The sequence below is a fragment of the Rhopilema esculentum genome, chromosome 13 (assembly GCF_057945365.1).
Source record: "Rhopilema esculentum isolate cy_ngs chromosome 13, ASM5794536v1, whole genome shotgun sequence".
NCBI lineage: Eukaryota > Metazoa > Cnidaria > Scyphozoa > Rhizostomeae > Rhizostomatidae > Rhopilema > Rhopilema esculentum.
Window position 1 is genome coordinate 590,999 of NC_142827.1, and position 24,281 is coordinate 615,279.

At 36.2% G+C, this 24,281-nt stretch overlaps 2 protein-coding genes across 2 annotated transcripts in view; one reads left to right on the top strand and one right to left on the bottom strand.

Moving 5' to 3' along the window:
• The first annotated feature begins 50 nt into the window (after positions 1-50).
• Positions 51-3,331, top strand: LOC135692137 (decapping and exoribonuclease protein). The gene is made up of 3 exons (XM_065210180.2): positions 51-461; positions 2,085-2,317; positions 2,728-3,331. The coding sequence occupies exons 1-3, from the start codon at positions 82-84 to the stop codon at positions 3,279-3,281; spliced, it is 1,167 nt and encodes a 388-aa protein (XP_065066252.1). The 5' UTR covers positions 51-81; the 3' UTR covers positions 3,282-3,331.
• A 2,047-nt stretch (positions 3,332-5,378) lies between these two features.
• Positions 5,379-24,281, bottom strand: part of LOC135692135 (dynein axonemal heavy chain 3) — a 45,966-nt gene continuing 27,063 nt past the window's right edge. The window contains exons 48-87 of the mRNA XM_065210175.2: positions 23,933-23,995; positions 23,509-23,694; positions 23,040-23,266; positions 22,515-22,628; positions 22,277-22,372; positions 21,563-21,690; positions 21,209-21,333; positions 20,450-20,635; positions 19,739-19,906; positions 19,197-19,330; positions 18,799-19,084; positions 18,521-18,688; positions 17,721-17,938; positions 17,476-17,587; positions 17,275-17,370; positions 16,918-17,096; positions 16,623-16,704; positions 16,252-16,453; positions 15,530-15,633; positions 15,281-15,379; positions 14,735-14,839; positions 14,352-14,489; positions 13,919-13,966; positions 13,400-13,480; positions 12,725-12,886; positions 12,074-12,234; positions 11,719-11,876; positions 11,380-11,479; positions 11,116-11,167; positions 10,563-10,769; positions 9,897-10,104; positions 9,438-9,688; positions 8,982-9,145; positions 8,452-8,605; positions 7,877-8,134; positions 7,267-7,403; positions 6,843-6,931; positions 6,612-6,733; positions 6,373-6,462; positions 5,379-5,893 (exon numbers count right to left, since the gene is read on the bottom strand). Coding sequence (XP_065066247.2) covers positions 5,687-5,893; positions 6,373-6,462; positions 6,612-6,733; positions 6,843-6,931; positions 7,267-7,403; positions 7,877-8,134; positions 8,452-8,605; positions 8,982-9,145; positions 9,438-9,688; positions 9,897-10,104; positions 10,563-10,769; positions 11,116-11,167; positions 11,380-11,479; positions 11,719-11,876; positions 12,074-12,234; positions 12,725-12,886; positions 13,400-13,480; positions 13,919-13,966; positions 14,352-14,489; positions 14,735-14,839; positions 15,281-15,379; positions 15,530-15,633; positions 16,252-16,453; positions 16,623-16,704; positions 16,918-17,096; positions 17,275-17,370; positions 17,476-17,587; positions 17,721-17,938; positions 18,521-18,688; positions 18,799-19,084; positions 19,197-19,330; positions 19,739-19,906; positions 20,450-20,635; positions 21,209-21,333; positions 21,563-21,690; positions 22,277-22,372; positions 22,515-22,628; positions 23,040-23,266; positions 23,509-23,694; positions 23,933-23,995 — 5,865 coding nt within the window. The 3' untranslated portion in view covers positions 5,379-5,686. The remainder of the gene's footprint in view (positions 5,894-6,372; positions 6,463-6,611; positions 6,734-6,842; positions 6,932-7,266; positions 7,404-7,876; positions 8,135-8,451; positions 8,606-8,981; positions 9,146-9,437; positions 9,689-9,896; positions 10,105-10,562; positions 10,770-11,115; positions 11,168-11,379; positions 11,480-11,718; positions 11,877-12,073; positions 12,235-12,724; positions 12,887-13,399; positions 13,481-13,918; positions 13,967-14,351; positions 14,490-14,734; positions 14,840-15,280; positions 15,380-15,529; positions 15,634-16,251; positions 16,454-16,622; positions 16,705-16,917; positions 17,097-17,274; positions 17,371-17,475; positions 17,588-17,720; positions 17,939-18,520; positions 18,689-18,798; positions 19,085-19,196; positions 19,331-19,738; positions 19,907-20,449; positions 20,636-21,208; positions 21,334-21,562; positions 21,691-22,276; positions 22,373-22,514; positions 22,629-23,039; positions 23,267-23,508; positions 23,695-23,932; positions 23,996-24,281) is intronic.

The following is a 24,281-nucleotide window of genomic DNA, read 5'->3' on the forward strand; positions in this document are numbered from 1 at the left end:
AGGAAGGCTTTGTGTACAAATGTAGCGCCCTGTTTTTGCCTCGCATTGCAAACGAGTCTATGGATAGTTTTGTTTTTAGTCATGAAGAGAGGGCACGAAACCTTGGACGAAGCAAGAGATTTAAGTGGAGAACAGACTTTAAAAAAGTTTATTGTAAATGAGAAATTTATCTTTGAAATTAAGCATGCTGAAGCTTATCTTCATGAATGCCCTTTTTTTCGCCAGCCTGCAGAATTCGGTGCCTTTTCTTTGGATATTGATAGAAAATACATGAATACCAACGAGAAGATGAGGGAATATGTACCATCAGTAAAGCGTGATCCCCAATTCGACTTAAACGTTGGCTTTAAAACCTTAACTGCAAGGGACGAGGATGTCCAAGAGAGACTGGACCACTTACTACAGTGGGTCGATCTTCACAGAGACAGATTTAAGTTGTCCACTGACAGTCACCCAGTAAGGTAAAATGATAAATCAAAATATAGTATTTCATTAATTACAGATACTACACTATACATATACTACAGAGCTACTCCCTTTTAAAGTTTTTTTTGTCGTTGAAAACAAGGTAGCTAGTTACAAATTATGGAATAGAGTTATTTGTATTTGTAGCTTTTTGCAATTTTAAATGAAAAGTTTCCTTTACCATTATTATTATTATTTTTATTGATGCCTGTAAAAGCAAGTCGTATAATTGTAAATTTAAAATGTATTCAATGATATTGTTATTATATTATTATAAGTAGTAGAGTATGATTGGTCTGCAGTGTATGGCCGTTCTGGACGAGACCTTGCACATAACACACTCATCTCAGCTGGGTGCACTGCAAGGAAACCACTATTGGCCATGCAAGCAGTGCTTTTCAAGAAAAATTGAGCAACCTCAACATTTCAAAGGATAATTTTAACAGCTCTTGTGTGCCCCGACTCTATTTGGTTCCAACCCTTAAGAAAATACATCAGTATGAAGGAAGTCAATTAACATCAGGAAATTTAGCAAAGCTTTCAAATTCAGAAAATGGTTCATTCAATGTCAAATAATCCAGGATAACTGAAAATTGTGACCAATATGACCATTATGCAATTAGTTTTTGTGTGTGCAAATTATAATGTATCCTCATGATGCAATCAAAGTGTTTGCTTGCATTTTGTCCCCTGGCATTTTTTCTTCTATAATTGACACAAATGTATGAAATTGGCAATGAAGGGTGCTAAACTCAGATGATATCAAATCAAAGATATTCTGAAAATAAATTGCAGTATTACAGTGTAAAATCTTTTACATTGAGGCTCAAAAGCTCTTATTTTTGGCAGGGATATTAAGGGTGTGGCAGAAATATTTACAGAATTGAAATACTATTTTTGAAAACTGCAATATTTGTTCTACTAATGTGAAGAGAATAATCCTTTGATATTGTATGGTACAGTTTTTCTAAGCATTTAGAGTTAATAGTTCAAAATTTCAATTAATTGAATTGGGATACATACATAATAATTAACATGAAAACTATTTGGAGGCCATATCAGGAACATATTTGCAGGTGTTTAGTCAATAGCACTTCTTAGCAAATCAAGGAGTGCAATGGGGTGCTATTTCTATTTTAGCATTTAATAAAGTATTTATGAACGTGTATGGAAAGTACAAAATTTGAAACGGTGCAAAGCTAGCCATACCTTGGTGTGCAAAGCTAGCCACACTAAAACAATATTGGACGTGCATTTGCCATACTCTGCAGACTAGGATAATGGGAAAAAGGGTGAATAAATGAACATCAACTGAACTGTTAGCACAATGGAATGTCAGCAGAGGGTTGTCATACTATCCAAAAGTCCATGTTTTTCTCATAAAATTCTTCATCTCTTGTTTCATCTGCAAATGTTATAGATATCAAGAATTTAATATTACACAAATTTGAATTCATGTAATTCAGCAAAACAATTATGGTTTACAATTTATTGTGATAATTAATTAACTGGCTGTAAAGAAATTAAAATAATTAAAGAACATCATTTTATAGGTTCAGCTGGCTAGAATACTGAGAGGACCAAGTGCATAGCTGGTTATAATTTCAATTATTTTTCAGCTTGCATACAGATTTCTTAACATGGCGAGGGCATCTTGTAAAAATCCTCTTGACACCCTATGAGAAAAGGGAGCCATGGCGGATGGATGCTTGTAAACACAATGGTACAATCTTCATATCTGAAGTTGAAACTGAAGAAAAAAGAGTGCAAAGATTGAAACAAAGTGAGAGACAAAAAGAAATGTGTTACTGGGGATACAAATTTGAGGATTACATGACAAAACCGTTGTCAGGTAAGAAAACCTTGAGATACCTTAAAAAGTATGAACTGATTATGATATATTTCTCAGTTTTTTAATTAATGGAGCAGGAGTTTATATAATTAATGGGGCAGGAGTTTATATAATTAATGGGAAAAAATCATTATGTGGTTGTAAGCAACATTTCCTGGATGTTAGTGTTATCTTGAAGTACCCTTAGTTGCAAACAATGTTTCTTAATCTTTCAAAGTATATCTTATTGGATACAAGGGAGTATAAAAATCATGCTTCCTGGCAGGAGTACAAATTATGGCACAAGTGTTAAATATAATTATTAAGACTTAGAATGTAAATCAATTTCTAAAAAATGACTGAGTGAGCTTTTTATTGTCTATTGGTTTAGTTTGAAAGTTTAGTAATAGATGTTGTAATATTTGATTTAGGGAATAAAGCAACAGAGAAGTGTTCAAAGAATGTAACAAACAATTGTGAAGCATACTGCAGTGTTGTGCGGACAAGAATGAGCAGTCACTCACTGGTGTTTGGAGCTGAAGTTGATTGCTGCACCTTGACAGATGGCAAAGTAAAGGGACCAGGTTCTTATGTAGAACTAAAAACCACAAGAATATTAGACAACCCACGGCAGGCCAGGAACTTTGCGAATTTTAAGTTAATCAAATTCTGGGCTCAGAGCTTCCTGGCAGGAGTACCAAAAGTGGTGTGCGGAATGAGAGATGACAATGGCATTGTAAGAAAAATTAAAAACTATGTTACTTTAGACATACCAGACATAGCTTTAAGGGAGGGTGCAAGATGGAAACCAGCTGTTTGCTTGAATTTTCTTGATCAGTTCTTGCAGTGGATGAAAGAAAAGGTTGTTGATGATGACCACAATGTTGTGTACTCTTTCAGGTATCAAGAGCCTTTTCATGTAATTGAGATGAAGAGACTCCCCTATGGTGAAGAATGTTTTCTTCCGGATTGGTTTTTAAAGTAATTCAAATAAGGTTTGTAAATTTTATCAAGCAGATAAAAGTATAACTTGAACCTATTCACTTATTTGTTTGAACCTTGCAGCTAAATCAATGAGATATATGTGAATATATGATCCTGCAAACAGGGGGAGGGGGCTAGAGACAATATTCAAGGTGCTATGATATAGCATTTGACATAGCTGCATAGCTGCTAGAAAAGAAGGTCTGCCAACAGAAATGAAGATGCAACCATCTGAAAGGGCTTTTGGATATTTTTTCTCTAAAAGCAAACTGCTTTCTCAAAGGCAGTTGGTTGCTGAGTGTTTTACCATCTAACTTCCCAAGTAAGAATACAAAACTCTTATAAGGAATTCATGAATTGGCTTACTTAAATCTTAGAGGGGGTGATGAAGCCACCCTTGCGAAAATTTCAAAAAAACTTTCTTTGTATTTGATGTAACACAAGAAAAACAGTATCAAAGAACATTGCTCTTTGTCATTGAATAAACTGATTAGATAAGAAAAATTGACACCATCTTATATTGTTTTAACCATATCATTTATCTCTGTTGTTATTTCATTTTTCAAATGAGAAGTTGCATTTCGAATATCGCTGATTTCTTTCTTTATTGTCTCAATTTGATATTGCAGAGAAGGCAGTTTCCTTTCTGCAAAATCAATTCTATTGTTGTTCTCCTCAATCTTTGTTTTCAACTTTTCAATTTGATCCTCTAGTTCGTATTCTTTATTCAAACTTTCATCGTTTTTGGCTTCTATTGCCGATATTAGCCCATCATCTTTTCTAATAACAGATTCAAGGTCTTCCATTTGGTCTTCCCTGCTCCTCATTTTTTCCTCCATAACATCTACTTCTCTCTTCAGCACACATACCTTCCTTTTCCCTTCTTCCAGTTGTGTGTAATTCTCTTCATACTTCCTTCTCGCCATGCTTACTCTCTGTTGCATGCTATCAATACGCGAGTCATGCACTTCCCCTTTTGCTTCAATTATCTCGACTGCCTTTACATGGTCTTCGTCGCAGTTTTGTATATTTTCTAGACGAGCAGTACTCTCTTTCAGCTGCTTCTTTGCTGTAAAAATGTGTTGTTCTAGAGATTTCATATGCCTCTGCGTGTCTTCAATGTGTAAGTGGTGCGCTTCAAGCGTCTTGGCTGCTATGGCATTTTTCGCTTCAAAGTCATCAGCTAGAGCATTCGCTGCGTCGATTTTGTCTTTTACTTCGTCCATCTTGCTTCTTATTTGTTCCATGTTTGCAGTATAAATGACGATGAAATTGACGAACTGATAATTTTCCTTGTATGAACAATACTTGCTTCTGGAGGCAGTTTCCCGTTCGGATAATGCAACGAATCTTTATCGAAAGATTCGACGGAGAAGTTCGTAATTCGAACGCGCTTTGCCGAAGAGTTTGCTCAGTGTTATGCCAAGCACTTACCTGCATTTGTAGACATACAAACAAGAGTATAACAGACGATTTTCCACTCCAATTTCACTGTTTATGGTTGTTTTGGGCACCTGATTTGGATGATATCTTAATAAATCTGTTTGTGTCCAATGAATCTCTATCTGAACAAATCTGAATTTTCACGGTGGCCATTGACCTGCATCAGTTATTATTCATGGTCAACTCTTCATCTTAATTTTTGTTTATTTATTGGACTTATGATGTATCGAACCGCACAGATATTCTTAAATTGTACACTTCGTTATTTCGCTACTTTTGAAAGTTTCCGATTGGAGTTTCAAGGCCTACAAAATTTTTAAAGTTGATCTTTTACAGTCATAAAAAAATGAACATATCTTGTGAAAATTTTATGGAAATATGTCGTTTGCATTTAATAGTAAGGACGTGAAAGAGTCTTTCAGAATTCATTGCATAGAATTTCTTCGATATTTAGAAGGTGTCCTAATACATTTTTGAACGTTAGTGTAGAAGCGACGTCACAAACTGGCCGTGTCAAGTTTTTTTCACCGTTTTAACACATCATATGTCGAAACTAATCTGTTGACAGTTCTTGCTATTTTACATACCGTTTGCTAATCTCTCCTCTTTTACTGACAAACCTCTCAAGGCATAGAGTCAAGTTAAGAAACATAAATTCACCCGCTAGATTTATGTACACTATTTACGAAAGGAAAATAATTACCAACTGTTAGTTTTCACGCAATATTTACAAATAAAAAATACACTTTCCAGAAGTTAGTCAAACATCTATCGCTATGAAACATGTTAAATTTCCCTTGTTAAACGCCCTTCAAAGTTGGTCTAACTTTATTGAGAAAATTTCCCTAATTAAATAACCTATGTCTTCAATAAACCCAAATTACATAATGGAACAGTTTATAAGCGTCTTTAAATATTTTCCACCAGTTGCTGAAGTGTTAAACATCTAAAAACATTCTATTTCTAATTATCCAACTGGCATAGCATGGCTACACCCCGATTTACCCAGTGCCGCTCGTCTTTGTCGCTAGGCAATGCCATGTACATGACGAAATTTGTAGAATGGCCTGTAGTGGAGAGAGTACCTCGACGCGCTGTAGTTTTGTAGACTGGGCACGTGTAACATGGCTTTGGCTTGAATTTTTTCTTTTCACCTGGAATTATCCAGATCTAGATTTGATTTAAGGACAAAGCTAAGAATGATTTTAACATGATTTACTTATCAGCCATCATTTATCATTACTGTTGCTGGGAAGGTCTTATCGTGAGAAAAATGAGATAAGGGTCTTTGGTGAGATAAAGTGAGATCAGAATCATTGGTGAGATAAAGTGAGATCAAAATAATTGGCGAGATAAATTTATCACGCAACCTAGAAAGCGATACACAGAGCATTATTTTAGCCAATTTGAGATGAATTTCAGTCTTTTGGCATCATGAGATAATTACAAAAGTCAAGTGTACAAGTTACGATCCCCTCTACAAAGGATACAGGAAGGTGAATTCTATTTTATACGTTTGGTTGGCATCTAGCTAGCAAAGCTATTCACGGTTCTATAAAAGATTTCACCAGGTCTATGATAGACATTTCATATGCCTTAATCAAAATGACAGCGGAATGGCATTGAAACAACGTCATAAGAAAGGATACGTTAGGCATTTCATCGTAAAGAATTTTAGGATTAGATTCGCCGATTACTTTTGCTTCCATATCCCACTTGGCTCCTTCGATGAACAGGCCCTGTGAAAAATAAATTGAAATTTAACTTCGGCAAGCCATGAAAACGTCAAGGTATAACATGTTCTTTAAAATTGCATGATTTAGATTCAATCACTTTTGCTCTATTAGTCATGGAAAGGCTTGCAAATTTTTTGAATGTAAGTACTCACTCTTACGAAGGCACCGTTCTCAGGTTTACGGTCCATAGCTCCATGGCAGTCCATTATATTAAACTCAAATCCAATATGGTCGATGGGAATCTTGAATTTCCGTGCAAAGTTTTGGGCTGCACCTGGGCGTCAATGAATAAAATCGATTATAACATGTGATTAAAAAAATAATCTCAATCTATGGTTTATCGCTCCATATACTAATGGTTACGAATAGTAGCTCATAGTTACCTGTAAGAAATGACTGCGTAAAGTAAAACCCTGATATCCAAAATACATTCGGGGTTCCATTTTCGATCCAGTCTTGGAAAAATTTCAGTCTACAAGAAAGAGAGACGTTGCTTAACATAAATAGTTGTAAGGAAAACCCAGATAAAATAGGCCAGAATGTGGCAAATTAGCCAAATAATTCCCTAACACACACGGTGATCTTCCGGCCCGCCATACAGGCTAGTTCTTTCGTTCCCGTTTGTGACGTCACAGTCTTCGCTTTCCGATAATGTCAAGCCTACAGCTCTACCCTTACTTCCAATACCGGTGCTTAAATGTAAACGACGAACCTTTCCAGTGGTATGCATGGTTTGTATTTGTGATTATTCTTACTTTCAGAAGAACTTTAGTTACGATGTTTAAAAAATATGAAGAAGCGAAAGACCTTTCAAGAAGATCAGTAATGTAGCTGCCAAGCGGTTTGAGTGAAGGGTATGATTTCGAGGCCCAAACCGCGGGAACTTTGCCAATCAACATGTTGTTGAAGACATCTTCTAGTTCTGATGACATCACCACAAGACCCTAAAAGACAGTTAAGACCATTCCAAGGAATAAGGCAAAAAACAGTGAGCCTGTAGCAGAGTAAACAACAACAGATAAAACGAAAATAGCAAATACAGCAAAATAATTAATCTAAACAATTGAGGTGAAGAGGCTTCTTTATAATGGATTACATTGATGAGGTAAAGTAAAATTAGACGAACTTGCATAAACACAATTACAGTTTTCCTGTGTTTGCCCATCTCGTTACGATATCATAAATTCCCAAACTATGTTTAAGGTGAAAATGTAACAAGTATAGAAGTCAAAACGTCTTTGTATAGGTCATAAATATTATGTTGGGATGACAGGAGGCGAATTTTGTAGCAGCGTTCAGAACCTGGCGAAGCAGTGTATTTCTAATTTCACGGATTGTAGGCTGCTAGAATCCAGAACCATTTCATCTATTTGCGGTCATAAATAAAGGCATATAGGATCATGCAAACGATACCAACCTTGATAGCTTTTTGTATATTCTTCAAAGTCGAGACAACGACCTCCGTCAGCCTATTGAATCGAATGAGCTCCTGGCGAAGCACTGTATTCATCGACTCGGTGTACTGAACTGGGTATTTTTCAATAACCATCTCCAAGTCATAAGGTGGCGGGAATTTCGCTAGGATGTCAGCTGCCAGGTCAGCGACCGTTTCGGCGGACGATTTGCCGCCACCGTCACTTTGGCGTGGCAGAGTTAGCAAAATACAATCAAAGAGCTGAAATGAATTAATAAAAGAAAAAAGGTAATAGGGTTAACCGGCGTTGTATTGTCAAACATATCCACAATCAAAAGGTTGTTAAGCAGTGGTTGAAAATTGAAACTGGGTTGATTTTCAAACTAGATCTGCGGGAAAATAATAGTACAGCTTGCTAACATGGCTAGTTAGCTCATTATATCTCTGTTTCTCACAACAGTCTTGGAAAATGACAAGCTAAACATACAGTTAGAAACATATGCTTAGTAGGTAGTAAATAAACCAATTGTCGTGACTGTTGTGGCTATGGGAGAAAAGGTACTGAATTCTTAACTAACTTCTTGCGTTTCCTTCTGGTCCTTTGTGATATCAGCATTTTCATGGAGCCCAAAAACCTCTGGATGCGGATTCAAAGGCAGATTTCTAATGTATTCCAGGTAGCTGTCATATGCACCTTTGGCAGGGGCGTGATATGTGCCACTCGGGGAGAATCTGCGTCAAATGATAAAACAGAGGTGAAAATAGAGCGAATTTGAAATGATTAAACAACAGTAGGAAGGGTAAATATAGTACAATGGGGTTTATTAGAATCCCCTGCCACGTTCATCTAAAATTATGATACTCATTGGTTTCATTTGTATTTTATTGAGATTGGGTGTATAATATTGTATCAAATAAAAAGTTTATCACACAAATATCATGCAAAAATTGTTAAACATTTATTACATTACACAACCACCTTTTAACGATGCTGTCGCGTTTTTGATGCGTTACTGCTGACAAAAAAATATACCATAAACTATGAATAAGGTTTTTTGCCTGCAGCAAAGCTACGTAAATGAAAGTACCACAGGGCTTGAAATATCACCTGTAATCGTCATTATTGACAATGTCATCGCAGACGAATATTGACAAAATTGAGAGAAGAAGACGCCTGTCCTTGTCATCAGTGACACGTCCCCCATAGTTGCATTCACCAAACAAGTAGGTGAGGGCTTCAAGCGGCAGTTCCTTGTACTCATTCAAGAACATCTAATTAGAGAAACGTAAATACTATTTCAAAAAATGATATGTTTATTATCAAAGTATCTGCTGTTTAAACAAGCGATTTATTGTGTAGTTTTATGTATAATCATACAATAGCCTGAACGGTTCTGCTTACATCCAATCTTAACAAACATTTTGCTATAATTTTTAACTGAGATATGCTTCTCATTTAATGCAACTACAACTGCTTTTAGCTTTCTTGGGTACTTCCCTTGCTATCCATCCATACTTAAGGTAATCACCAAATACTCATTTGTGAATAACATTTCTGAATTACCTGCAATTGTCGCATGCTTATTCTTAAATCTGATTCATTGAACTCGTACGGGATGTTCCATCCAAGTGGACCAAACTTTCGTCTCTCTTGCACCAGTGCATGGAAAAAGCACAAACCGAACAACATTTTTTCCCATTCTTTTGGCTTGTCACAAGCAGAGAAAAAAGTCGCGTCTGATATGGGATCATTCAGGTAAGATCTCAAGATATTGGCACGAAGTCCCTTGGGAGGCTCATTTGTCATTTTAACACCTAAAAAATATTGCATTATTAACTGTAGCAGTATGTTTTTGTTCCAAAGCTCACTTTAGTGTTTGAACAAGTAAAATACTTCTTAAAAAAATAAAGGAATATGAACAAATATATTCCATACTGCAGAGAGCAGGTATTATGCCCAAATATAGTATTATGCCCAAATTTAGAATTATGCCCAAGTTTAGATTTGGAAACAGAAACCCACCGTTTTGGAGAATCGAGACTGGAAAGTCCGGCGACGGGTAGCTTGTCAACCATAGCCTGAAGTTTTCATGTGTGTTTTCTGGTACAATTACTTCCTCGCATGTTTTCTCTAAAACCGGCATCCAACTCGTTGCAAGATGACAATTTTGAAGAACAACCCAAGTTCCAGCAACCAAAGCCTTTTCAATCATCTTTGCGGCTATTGGACCCTGTCATAAAAAGGCATTTCGCAAACATCCAATCACTTAAGAACAAAATGTTTTTTCTAAAATTTGATACTGTTTCCAATAAGTAATATCAGAAACTCCAAAACAAACACGAAGCATAAAGGTGGGCATCTCTAGATGCCAGCTACACAATAACAAGGAGGTACGCCGCACAATTGGCAATGTGTTAAGAGAACGGTTAACTATCAAACATATTTGACCAAGAAAACTTCTATGCACAGAAGTTTTTATTTGCAATGTGCTAAGTTTTTATTTGCAATGGAATTATTTGGAATTTTGAAAACACCCTGTCTGCATCATAAAATCTGAACTTATAAATTCAGAACAATTTATCTACAATACTGGTGATATCATTGAGAATTGTCACAAAATGCAAGATGACTCAATGATCCTTGTTAAGAGCACATAGAGTATACATGGCTGAACAAAAAATCGATTACCTGTCCTTGGCCAAGAGAAATACTTTGAACCTTGTCTCCACCGAAGCCACGACTTTCGGCAAATTTCAAAAGGGCTGCCATGGGGTCTGCTCCTGGTGATAGCACAAAAATCAGCGGAGTCGTACAGCTTGCGTCATTAAAACTCAACGGCAGGTTGAATGTAGGCGGCTCGATATATGTACGACCCATATGATCAACGATGAACTCCTAAAATAGAAAATATGATTAATAAAACTAAAGCAAGTCATGTAAAAATGATCAAATGATCAATTAACGATCTTTGTAAAATGACATGAAAAAAGGAACTATTAACCATTAAACTAAACGTTTCTATTTTAATCTAGTTCTCTCTCTAATTTCACAAAAGACTGGTGCCCGAGAATCATCCAAGAGATAATTGAAAAATAATATTTTTATTGTGTCTTGAAATTCCACCGTATACTGAAAATTCCCATATTTTATTGAATCAAAATTATTCTTATCTTATTTTTTTTTAACTTTTAGGAAAAACACAAATGACTCATTATTTGGTCTAAAATAATGCGAAATTTACCTGAACTGCTGGGACAATTTTGTCGGGCCGCAAGCAACGAAGAACAACCATTCTGAAACAAGCAATTCTTATTTGTTGAAAAAGTAAAGAAAAATATCCAAATAATACAATACACTGATATTCTATGGCAAGGGGCAAGGTAAGACTTAAGACGTTTATTTATGCGAAAAAACACTCAATTTACATCATGTATCTTGCCAGTTTCTTTGTAAAAAAACCAAATGATTGGTAAAAGCGAATGAGGATGTAATCTTGTGCAGATACCTGTCAAGACCCTGCAGTTTCAACTCCCAAGGGTCTGGTAGCTTTTCAAAATGAGGAGACGCAGAATCATAAAAAGTGCGCCAACCAGGATTGCTGATATCTGCAATTAAAAAACATTATACATTAGGGTTTCAGTCAGAGAACAGAAGGCGGAAAGGGATATGGCAGAAGAATGCAAGGATGATTCAGATATGAAGATTTGGCTAGGTGATTAAATGGAGAGGTATTCTACCATGAAGGTGCTGCACAAAGAAGAATCAATTCGGATGGGGAACATTGGGGAAAAGCCAACCATGAATGCCCATAATGCCGTTTATTGAAGGAAAGACAAGCACTTACCATTCATTAATCCTTTAAGGTTAGGCAAATCAGATGCGCGCACAATTTCAGACCAGGACTTGTCATTCAGCCATTCATGGCAAGGGTTTGGATGAGGGTTATCTAGTGCCAGGCCACCGGTGAGAAGGAACCGCCAAACATGGTCATCAACCTCGTCCCTGCGACAAGAAAATGCTCTCTTTGTCAATGTAAACAAGGCTTTGAAAAATAAACCTCTGGCAAGAAACGGGAAAAGAAATGTTCTAATTTAATGGCGAAATCAAATGGCTGCGTAAAAGAAGGTGGACATAACTTGCTCGAAACCTAGCCAACGGTGCAAACGTTACTAACCTTTACAAGTAGTTGGAAAACTCACCTTGCTTTTAGGATGTTGATTGTTAGCAAAAATGAAAATAGCAATTTGTCTTTCTCAAACAAGGAGCGGCAGACATTAGAATAAATGCTTTGAGTGAAGTGGTCATTAAGGTTCTCAATTCTGGTGGTAAGGTCCGATGACTTTTTGCTGTTTTCAATGGACTGTAAACAAGAAAGCGTCGTAAAATGGAGGTCATTCATTCGATGCAAATGTAAATATACTAAGACATCTGCCCTGCAAATCGATCCTAAAAGCTTTGGCGAAAACATTCAAAAGTAAGCATAAGCCCTAGAGCGTTCTCGTTGCTTGGCAAGCTTACAAAAATGTAGTATTTTCAAATCAGGCCAGCTAGAATCAACTAACATTACGTTGTAACAGATTCAATTCCATTTACCTAACAATTATAAACACTAATGTGAAACAAGAAAGGACAAGTTTGAAGGTAAAAAAGAGGCTGTCTGCCACAAGGATGAAACTGCTTAGCTGTGCAATAAGAAAACACTACTTTTTTAGGACGAACGTAACGATGGGACAGGCAACGGTTCTGCGATAAAATGTGCATCAATAGTCCAATTTATTCGCTAGTTTCTGTCAACAGATAGCGGGTTCAAAGCTAATATATTATAGTTTCCAGCAAAACGGTATACTTGCCAGCAAATACAGATTGATAAACCATGTTAAGGAATACTGGTACATTGGCTCAATATTGGCCAAATCGGAGATGCAGAAAAAGAGAATGGCCGAATGTCTCGCCACTGGCTGGTAGCCATTTCTTGTCTCGTCAATTTCCTTCTCTGTTGCAGTAGCAATTTCCTGCACAACGTTGAAAACATAAATAGTTGTAAGATACATTGATTGGAATACTCATATGTCATTTAATGAGAAAAATATCTAATCGCCGCTAGAAAAATTGAAGTGAAGGGAACAAGAAGAACAAAATTATCAAAAATTTAGAATAAATGCTCTATTGAATTTTAAGATAAAACGTGTGGAGGAGCATAAAGGTCAATTGACACTTGATAGTGATAATAAGTGAATGATGTAAACACCAGGGTAGCAAAACTACTTGACGGAATCCAAGAAAATCAATGCGGCGAAGATAGAACAAAGAAGCAAGGAACACCACAACACGCCAAGAATAAACAAGAACGACAACAAAATTATTGATGACTGATCTCGCCTGGGTATATAGGGTTGCCTTAAAGCTATTTTGTTATGAAATCAAGGTAACGACAGTTTATTATTAGGGTTGCCTCAAAGCTATTTTGTTATGAAATCAAGGTAACTACAGTTTATTGAAAATTATAAAAAGTATGCTGTATTCACCTGTTTAGCTGTAATTTCCTCAGATAACACTTTCGAAGACGATAAAATTTTTATAGCTGTTTCATCTTCCAAAATATTCCCCTAGAAAAATTGCAATAAGTTTCAAGAATTGGTAACTGATTTGCATTTTCGGCTCATTTTGATCTTCGTATTTAGAAATTAAAAATATTTTATAAAGATTAAAATCTTACAAAATAGATCAAAAGATAGATTTTTTGGCATGATATCCTTACCGTTTCTAAAACACCTCTTCAAGAACTCAATATACATGAACGCAAGGAAATTAAAAACACTGAATGCAACATTTATTGATAATTGCTTCTTGATAAACAGTTTGCTACGATTACTGGTCGCTTCTTTCCAATTTTGTTCGTATTTATTTTAAATATTCATTGTTCTTAAACATCCATTATTCAACAATCCATTCTTATTCAACAATCTAAAAATCAGTTAATAGACTTTAAAGTCAGCAGTCAAAAAAAACTACTGGCAACAAAGTGTAATAAAAACAATATTTACTTCAGATGTTGAGAGTACTTCCAAGATTTTGTCTTCAATTTCTTTGAGCTAAAACAGACGAAATTGAAAGACAATTGCATCACCAATCAACATATCCTGTCTAAAATTCTAAAAATAATATCATTTCCATCACCTGTATCAATATATTTGTGAAACACAAAAGCAAAATCTAAGAGACAAAAATGTGTTTACACCATTAGAGAAAACAAAGGCTCATCTAGCTAGGGTCCCACAAAATGAAGGATATAGCTTAACACAAGAAATTAGAGAGATATGCTAAATACAATAGTTCTTTGGAAATTTACAATACGGAATTGAACGTGGGCTAGATAGGATAAAAGCAGCTACACAACAACATAAGATGCAAAAAGGCGTATTTAAAATATTTCTTGAGACGTTTAACAATAACTAGAGCAAAATTATTCCAGCTAACCTGTTTTTTGTTTGCGGCACTTTCCAAAATAAGTTTGTTTTTCTTTTCTTCCAATTCTGGCTTCTCCTTCGCAGCAACTATCCCAAGAAGCTGATCTTCAAGGCCGAGCGGTGTGATCATGAAATTCAAAACTGTCACCTAAAATTACAGACAAGAGCTTAACAAGAGCAGGCACTGAGCCATGAAATTCAAGTCAAAAAGATTACGAAGGGCAGATAAAAAAAATCCATGACTATTAGCGGTTACATCCTGATTTAAATAAATGTTTTAAATATCAACAGACTAGCTTCCAATATTTTCTTCTGTTCTCTATTTAACGTTATCAATTCACTTACCGGCTAAATTTTAAACTCAACTCGGGAAAATGGTTGAATTAGACTAACCTTGACAGAAACTTCTGGCAGATAATGTGGGTTCCTTAATCTTGTAGTGATGTAAAATCTGAATTCGTTTGAATATTCGATAACGTTTTCTCCAAGCTTGATGTACTGTTGAAGAAAGAGCATAGTATTTAAAAAGCTATGCTATATGCCAAGATCAAACCTGAAACTGATATGTTCAAACTGACCTGCAGTTGACAACAGTCAATCCGATGACGAGTTGTAAGCTGAATGAATAAGAATCACCACGAGATGTCTCAAGGCAAACGTTTACAATACTGCGGTGATCGAAGCTGGAGTTAATGTAAAATAAAACCCGTAAATTACGATTGCACTAGTCATAAAGCAACTTCATACCTACATATCTTAATTATTAGATAAAACCACCAGATAAAAGACTTTGTACCCCATCTATGTCCAGCAAAGCTTGTAACGTAGGGTTCAGTACCGAAATTAAAGCTTGGGTCTTAATGGAACGGTTAGGCTTAGATTCTGAGAACATTTTGGGTCAAATATTAGGGTATTTTAGGAAAAAAATTATAGCGGTACCTCAACTCCTGCCTGCTTGAATGTCTGCTTCAGCAGCAATGGCTCAAGCATCGGATCCAACTCTTCTCCAACGTTTTCCAACAAAACAGGAGTTCCAAACTGTAAAATTAAATAGCAGGAAAAATCATTTTATAGGTTTTGCTATTTTAAAAGCACATTAAAGCTGCTAAAAATTGACTTTTATTTCTTAATTACAAAGAGTTGAGTAGAGTTTTCATTCATTTATAAATAAAACCCTTTTGGTAGTACCTGAATGGCATTTTCAAGCGTCCTTGCATAATTTGAATCCGAAAGTTTGATGACATTCAAGCGATTCTTTTTTTCAAGATTCTTCACCCATTTATTGGCCTGACCTAGAAACAAGTGAGAATTTTGATAACATCGTCGCACATAGCGCTGCATTGAGAATTTGTACAAGACAGGACAAACTGCTTAAAGCATATCAAGCTTCCTCACAATTATATTCAAAATTGACATCCTCTTTACGATAATGTGACACAAAGCTAACCCCATTCTTTTTTAGAATTTTTAAACGGGTTTCTGACTTATGTTATACTACGTGTCGCACAGACTTCGTTGACAGTGTGTCTACTCCTATATTTATTCAATAAAACCCAATAAAGATGCCAGACTACGAGTGAAAAACAAATGCACCACGATAAAATGCTAAATCAGTGGTCATGCGACTTTAAAGTGTTTTAGCTATCAGCAATTGCATATACCAACAAACTTTCGAATGTAGAAAATTTCAACAGTAAATAAGCGAAGATGACTGAGGATCAAAAGCTTCCCTAAAGTTGTGGATTGAACGAGACTTTCTTACTAACGTACGCAACGTAATGTAACGTACTTACTAATCTATGTATCACTAATTAAACACGTTTGAATCTAATTTTCCCTGAAAGAAAAAAACTTAATAAATCGAGAGGGTTTTAACAGCGAATAGAAGGCTTTAATAATAAAAGTGAAACCTTGCGGATCGATCATCAACGGCCATCTCCTTGTATTGTTAACAATAATTCCATTATCAATAGAGAAGGAGTCCACCGGTAGGCCAGCTATTTGCCATTCTCGTATCTTGACTGGCTCGCCAAGAGTTGCACTCAATGAAAATCCCTCAGAGCAAGGTATCTTCTCCTTTTTACATAGAATAACCCAATCTTTCACGCATTCCTATAAAACAGGGTAACCGATAAACTTACTCGACTCAATAAACCAGCTTGCAATGTAAATCAAACTACCATGTGTAACAAGAAATAAACCTCGAAATCAAGGAAACTACTATAGACAATATACAACAGGTTTGCGTTCTCTCAAAACAACATTTATTAATTGAACTTACATTTCTAAAGTCGACGGTAAATGCACCGAGATAGGCAACGACACCAGAGGACAAAAGGACATCTCCAGTTAATTGTATGAATCTGCAAAAATCGTAAAGTTAGAAAGCTCGAGTGACAGACATAGTGATTATCCATGTTGGAAATATTTTGAAGCGGTGACTGAAATTAAGAAGTAATAAATGTGACAAAGTTTATATTTGTAGAAAACATGGAGTCGATTAAATTGCAGCACTCTTTCTTTCTGAAAACAACGGTGAAATGCTAAGTATGGAGACTGACTGCAATGTAAGTTACCTTTCTCCAAGTGACTTGGCAGTCTCTGTCCAGCGTGTTTTTTCTCCTCCCAAACCGCCAATCAACTTTTCAGCTCTGTCCAATTTCTTGGAACACAAATCAATGTTTGCTTCTAATTCGGCTTTCTTTTTCGTCATCTTGTCTAGTTCATCGTTTAACGCTTGCAATTTATCTGTAACCTAAAACCAGAAGGGTTAATAGCAAAACAATATAAGAATCATCATAAGAAATAAATGTAGAATTAGAAACTTTGTTGATACCCAAATTACAAGCGAAGTTACTTTAAAGGGATAATAGCTCATTAAAATATGATAATGTAGATTTATTGTGATATGTCAGAATGAAACAAAGTGGCACCTCTTTGAGTTCAGCTCTTTTCGCATTCAGTTTGTCCATTTGCCGCTTCAACTCCGCTTCAGCACCTGCCAGTTTTTCCTTTTTGGGCGCCACAACCTGAAATGCGAACGAAAAGCCATTTAGAAAGAAAATGACATGCAACCTTCTACTGCAAAATATCGTAAGGTGTTTCATTTTTTGAGCAAATGAATGAAAAAATACCTTAGCAACTCTTTCATAACACTCCATGGCACGAACCCATTTGCAAAGACCTTCACAAGCTGTGGATGCCTGCCTGACAACTTCTGGCACAAAGTCTTTATTTGTCATGTACCTCAAAGAGATAAAAAATAGAATGATTTTTGAAACTCGTGATCTTTCAACCTCTAGTCAAGTTAACATGACTGTGTATCGTATAAGTTGCATATCCTTGAAGACCAAGCACTTAGGAATAGTGTTATACTCACTTTGCTCTGATTGTTTTCATTACACTCGCAGGAATATTGTCCTTGTCATAACTCTTCAACGAATCCAAGAACTTGAGATCACCAAGAATTTTCTGCGATGGTCCCCAGAAGTCTTCGACCATTTTGCCAGATCCTGAAGGGTCAGGTTTTCTTTCTGGCTTTACACTTTTCATTATACACACAGCCTCCATTACAAGCTTTACAACCGCCGGTGGATTCTAAAGTGAAACAAAGTTTAGGATCATCACACTGGACTAAATACATGTTTCACTTAACAAGGCCTTTTTGTTCAAAGTGTGTTTTCGAACAAAAAGCGACACTAGAACACTGAGCTCCTAGTGCTAATTAAAAAAGGAAAGAAGCTGAAAATATTTGTTTCTCAGATCTAGTTTAGTACAATAAAAATAAAAATAACAGTGCCGATTATTTGGCATATTTTCGTAAGCTTAGAGGCGTAAATGCGATTTCACTTTCAACATACTTTAGGCTAACATCTATTTTTTACTCCCGATAAAGAATATTTTAGCATTAGAATGATGGCTTGATTTCCCTTTTTCAGCAGGTAGGCTCTGTCTATAATCCCAAACAATAGTGGTTAAAAAGGTGTACTTCTTCCGTCACTTTAAGGTTTGTTTTTTTAAACTCAAATATACTTGCGAAGAAATCGAAGGGCGGAACAAGGCAAGATACCTGGCTCTCCACGCATAGACGTGCAGGAGTTGATTCTTGACAATAGCGTTAAGATTTCTTGCTGTCTCTAAGAGCGTAAAATCTGGAAAAGATGATGCAATATTACTCACCTTCATTGTCTTTACCATACTGATGTCACTCGGTTTCAATGTATTCAGAGCTGACATGGCAGCCTCAAGTGCAGGCAAAGCTTCTGCGAGGTCGCTTTCACATTCATCTTTGATCTCCTTGGCAACATTTGCAGCTTCATTCGCAACCGCTTCGTCAGCTGAAACAACCTGAGGTTCACAAGAAAAATTTTGATCAAAGCAAAAACCAACTAAAAAGGCTAAGAGGTAGGACGAATTACAACATTTTAGCGAATGTTAATTCAAGTAATATATTTTACTTCTTTTTTAGCTTCCACTTCAACAGTATCCTGCGCGATTTTAGCCAATAGCTTCTCTGTTTCTGCAGATGTTTTAACAAGCTCCGGCTGCAAATCTCTTAGTTCTTGTTGCATTACAGTTACTTGCGAGGCGGCGAAATCCAGCTTTTCGAGACCAGTCTCGTAACGTCGCTTCAAAAGCATGACTTCGCTTTGCTTGTTGCGAAGAAGAACTTTGTACGTCTGAATGAGTTCCAAGTATGACGTTGGTGTGACGTAATTATGACGTCGAAGAATCTCAAAATACCTACAAAAAGAAACAAATTTTCCTCAGGTTTGTATAGCGAAAATATTTGATTTCAATAAACTTCGGATTTATTTGCAAAACATACTGCACCACAATGAAAAAAAGCTGTAACCTTTCCGATTGCTTCCTGACAGTCTCGTGAAACGATTTGCACATGCGCACAGCTGACTTTCGTACACTATCTTCCATTTCAAGATCCTGGAGAAACTTATTGGCGACCATTTCTAGGGCATCATCCGGCCAGGCCTACAAGAAAAAATGAGCAGCATTTACTTTCACAGCAATTAATTTTCGTATTATATTCACATAGTTGCGATTCACTATCAGATATGAAAAAAAAAATAATTTGTGTGCACAAGAGATTTTAGCTTTTGCATAAGAACAATTAGGTCCTTTTAATATTTTTTGATAAGTCGAGCAAATTCTGTTATCATTCTAAGAATGTATCTTAAAGATCTTAAGGTGTAGCACGAATTTGTTGCCTCTTCAGATGTTGTAGAATTCACTCCTTTCAACGGATCTTTTAAAGATACACAGACAAATAACTAAAACAGCCAAGAAAGTTTCAAAGACTTATCTCAATCTTACCAGTATGGGACTAAAATGAACCAAAACAAATTAATAAAAACCTTGAAGGTTTATCGATGCTCATACCTGGAACCAATCGATGGTGCAGCAGTTGATTAAAGAAGGAAACATACGAAGACGATTTCTGAATGCATCTCCAATAGGACTCATGGCAAGAACAATGTGAAGATTTGCCTTGACACGATCGATGAAATAATTGTACATGGCCAAAGGAGTAGCGTCGATCTTCTTTCCCTAAATTCAGATCAAAGAAAATATAGAGGAAACGATTTACACGGAAGTGTTGTCACTAGCATTGCGTGTCTAAGAATGTCAACATTTACATTAACAAAAGACTACATTTATGTTTTTGGAAGTCAGAATATTGTCGCTCCATCTAGCAATTTTGGAATCTATCTACATAAGCACGAAAAAACCGCTACTGTGTAGACAAAAGGAGTTCGTTTTCACCTTAGGACTCCATTGGTAACATTTTCAATAGGCAAGCGGCACTGATTGGTCAACCTCTACAGTCATGTGCTCGTGTTTCTGATTGCCCTATTTAGATCCACAACAAGGTATATATATTTCCTAGCGTAGAGTTTTCGATCTATGTTCTGACGTTTTATACTCTGAAGAGTGTCAAGCGAAAAGCTTTAATTAACTCAAATGTTTGCTTTTTTAAAGACATCTTGAAGTCAGAATACTTTTATTTTGAAAAATTTAGCGATGTGCTCGTTGACATTTCGATTGTTTGATAACATAAAAGCAATGCTTTCATATTGCATCACACCGTACCTCTAAACGTGCCACTCCTTGCATTTTCTCGATTACATCAGCTTTTTCGTCAGCAGCAAATATGTTGGGTACATCTCCAGTATTCAGAATCATGTTGATATCCTCTACAAAGGATTCCTCTTTGATTTGATTATCACTAAATAAGAAAACCGTTCTTTTGCCATCAACACCAGATTTGATAAGGACCTGTAAGACAAAAACTTTGATGATGAATTGTACAGCGAATGAATGGTGGAAGCTTTCATCATTTTGATGACGATATAAATGTCATAACAAAGGGTTGAGAAAATATCCAAAGAAAATATTGTTTTTCTTCGGTTATTAAGATTGAACTAAATTGAAAAGTTGAACAAAATGTTACACTTTTGCAAAAATATGAAAGTTTTTCGATAAATTATTGCTATTGTATTAGCTTACGTGATAGAATTGTGGTGCCCATAGCTATGCTCGTAAATCCAACCTACGTAGGCCTTTTTGAATTCGTAGCAAAAAAGAAACATCGCACTGCGACGAGAATGAACAACAATAAATAAACGTAAATAAGTAAAGGCTAATTTGACTTTTGCTCTGATGAAGCTCCGTATGCAGGGGTGAAACATTAGCCTTTTTTTATTTCCGTGTATCTATTGTTGTTCATTCTCGTCGCATTGCGGTTTACTTAACTGCAACATTTTCATCGATTTTTCGCCGCAAGAACCGAGCAGACTGCTATTGTCACCTTTCTTTATTCACACTTTTTGAATTCTAGAGACTACATACCTTTTTCAGGTCGTCTCTCCATTCGTTCTTTGTGTAATTCTTTGATATCTCAATTTGAAATAGGTCGTAGTTGGCCATGAATGTTGCTAGTTTTGTGGCACTTTGCCTTCCACTTCCTCCAATACCTAGCAGAAAAGGCATTAAGAGAGAGGAATTTGAATCCTAAACTGGAATCACTTGTAAAGGAAGGTTAGCAATTTTATTCAGCCTTACAAAAATACTTGTATTCAAAATAAAACTTGGTTTCAAAAGTTAGGTACAAATGCAAGGTAGTATGAGAAAAAGGGATAAGGCTCGTAATCTGGTGAACTGATGTTGTTTTAAACAGCGATATCAAAAGCTGGGTGTCCATACCAACAAGCAGCAGGTGTCCATTATCCTGCTTGAGAACCCTGCTCACTCTTGAAACGTGCTCGATAGCAAACTTGAACATGACAAGTGACATTGGTGCTTTTGACATTTGGTTGTAGTCATCCAAATACCTGAGCAGAAAAGTATAAAATGTTCATTGGGTTTACTGTGTTAAAAGTAGCTTAGTGCTTTACTGCTACATCAAGGTATTACCATTATACTCTCATGTTTGTTTCACATTGCACAATCGAATACAAAAGCTTTGTCACTGCATTAAATAGTGTAAGCATCTTTCTTTGAACACTTAAAGCCACATTCCGAGGCTGTCGCAAGAGCATGATGAGCAGATAGCAAAAACGTGTGCACAGACGCAAATCGCTAACGGTTAGGAAAATTTTGCTTAGCTTCTGGTATCGTTATAGAGCAACTGTAAAAGATCAAATTGTTTTCTCTCGACAATGTCACATCGTTATGTTGGTAGATTCAAAAAGAGGTGAATGCATAGAACACCTTGCCTGATCGAACAGCTAGCCTACCTAGAAACATCTCATGTAAAACAAATATCACTAAGTTGACTTACTTCAATCTGTACGTGAACTGAAAACTCATTAGCCTTTCACTTATCATAAAGCGTTTCCTATTCCAGATTTGAGTATGAAAAGGGCGTCAACTATTCCAGGCCATCTAAATAATAGTTATTTTTGACAGTTTACTCACGACTCGATCTGGGCAGTCAGTGCCTTGAAATCAGTTATCTCATCATAAACGCTTTCTGCAGAATCTCCCGACATATAGTCACCAAAGAAGAGCGATCTACAACGGAAATAAAACAAAAATTGCTAAATACATTTATTCATAACCAATTACTAGTTTCAATTTAGCACATTAAATAGAAAGCGTCAGTTACCACTGCAGAGGAGCAAGAAAATGAACTTTCTGTCTCACAAATGCTTACCGTATATGGTCATCAATCAGTTTGCCACTTGGGACAAGATGCTTAAGCAATGAGCCAATGTCTTTGTTAAAATCCTTTTTCACTGTGTCTTTAACCGCATCGAAGAAAAAATTCCTGAAGAGAGATTATAGAAAATGAGGGCGATATTGGAAATACGATTGCGAAAATTGCTGGAACTTCACAAAAACAGCCCAGTGTTCTAGTTAACAAATGCTAATAAAAAGCTAGATCGCAAAATATTGCGAAAATTGTTTATGCCTAGGAGTTGGCGAACAGAGAATCAGGTTCAGAACCATGTAGATACATTACGAAAAAGTGAATGAGCCCGCACGTCATCGAATTTCATACTACAGTACTGTGGAAGGAATCTATGCTCTAGAGGTGAATTTGGCAGATCCAAGTCTCTACCAGATTTATGACACAGACTGAAAGTCCTTAGAATGACTAGCTGGTATTGAATATATATGAAACAGGCTGGTATTGATATAGATTTAAGGAATGAAGAGATATCAAGCAACTCCTTACCTGTCCTCATCATCAATCAGTCGATCATAAAACACTCGATATACTTCGTGGATCCAAAGGCGAATCAACTTGTCTCCATCTTGCATGCACGAAGGCGGCACTAACAATACGCCACGAACCACACGAGCGAAATCACGCAAGTTGAACACATAATGTGATTTTGATGGAGTTGGGAGAAAGTGCTTGACAGCTTCTTTGTATATGTGCATTGTTGCCATGACCACAATCTGTAAAGAGAAAATTTAATTTGTCAAAAAGTCTGTTTGAGAAGTTTGAGGTCTGTTTTCCAAACCAGGGAATGCAAATTAAAAATAAAGGAGATCAACATTTTGAAATTTTTTTTATTTTGGGAAAAGACAGAACGCTAGAAATGCTTATCCTTTTTACACAGCAAACAAGGATAGATAAAATCTTATAAGATACAAAAAGAAACAAAAAAAAACAGTTTAAAGGCTGACTGCGTCCCTACCTTGCCAAGTCTTGAAAAAGACGAATCAAAACCATTGTTGAAATGCCAGTCGGTTATCGATGCAAATATTTTGGTCAGGTTGTTGTCATCAAATTCGTTTATTGAAATGATGTTCATGTGTCGGGAAAACCTGGCTGTAATGTCATTTCGTCCACCACCAGGGGGGCCCATTGCAGTAACAAGCAGCTAGAAACATCAGAGAGTTTTAATTCTATTCAAGGCTTTTCCTACAGTAACATTGCATTGGAATATTTCCTAGAACATATGCGTTGAGCCTTTGGCCTTGAGATGCGAGAAGAATTTACATTTTAGCAAGAACTTGAACACAAGCAATACTTCATTGTTGCTACATTGAAAGAGCTTGTGGCCAAAATACAGAGCGAGTAAGATTAAAGTAAAACTGAGAAAGCAAAGATGAACTTACAACATCTTGTAACTGGAGGGTAGATGTGTCCTTTCTATCGTACCAGTGGTGGTGATCAATCCACTGCAAGGTTAAGTGACTTTTGAGAATTCGGAGGTAAGCAATCGTTACTACTGGGGTTACTTAAAGTTACTGTCGGTTACTACGACAACTGAGTTTTAAACAATGCAGGGATTTTCATATTAAAGAAATGCCACCAAAAAAAACTAATTCGATTTTCTTAAAAGATCTATATTTGAGGAAACAAACAGTTATTTTCAGCAGAAATAAATTTTACGGTTAAAAGAAAAAAGGTATTTAATAAAGAGTAAAGAGCGTTTTCATAAGACAATCTATTTCGTTAGTAAAA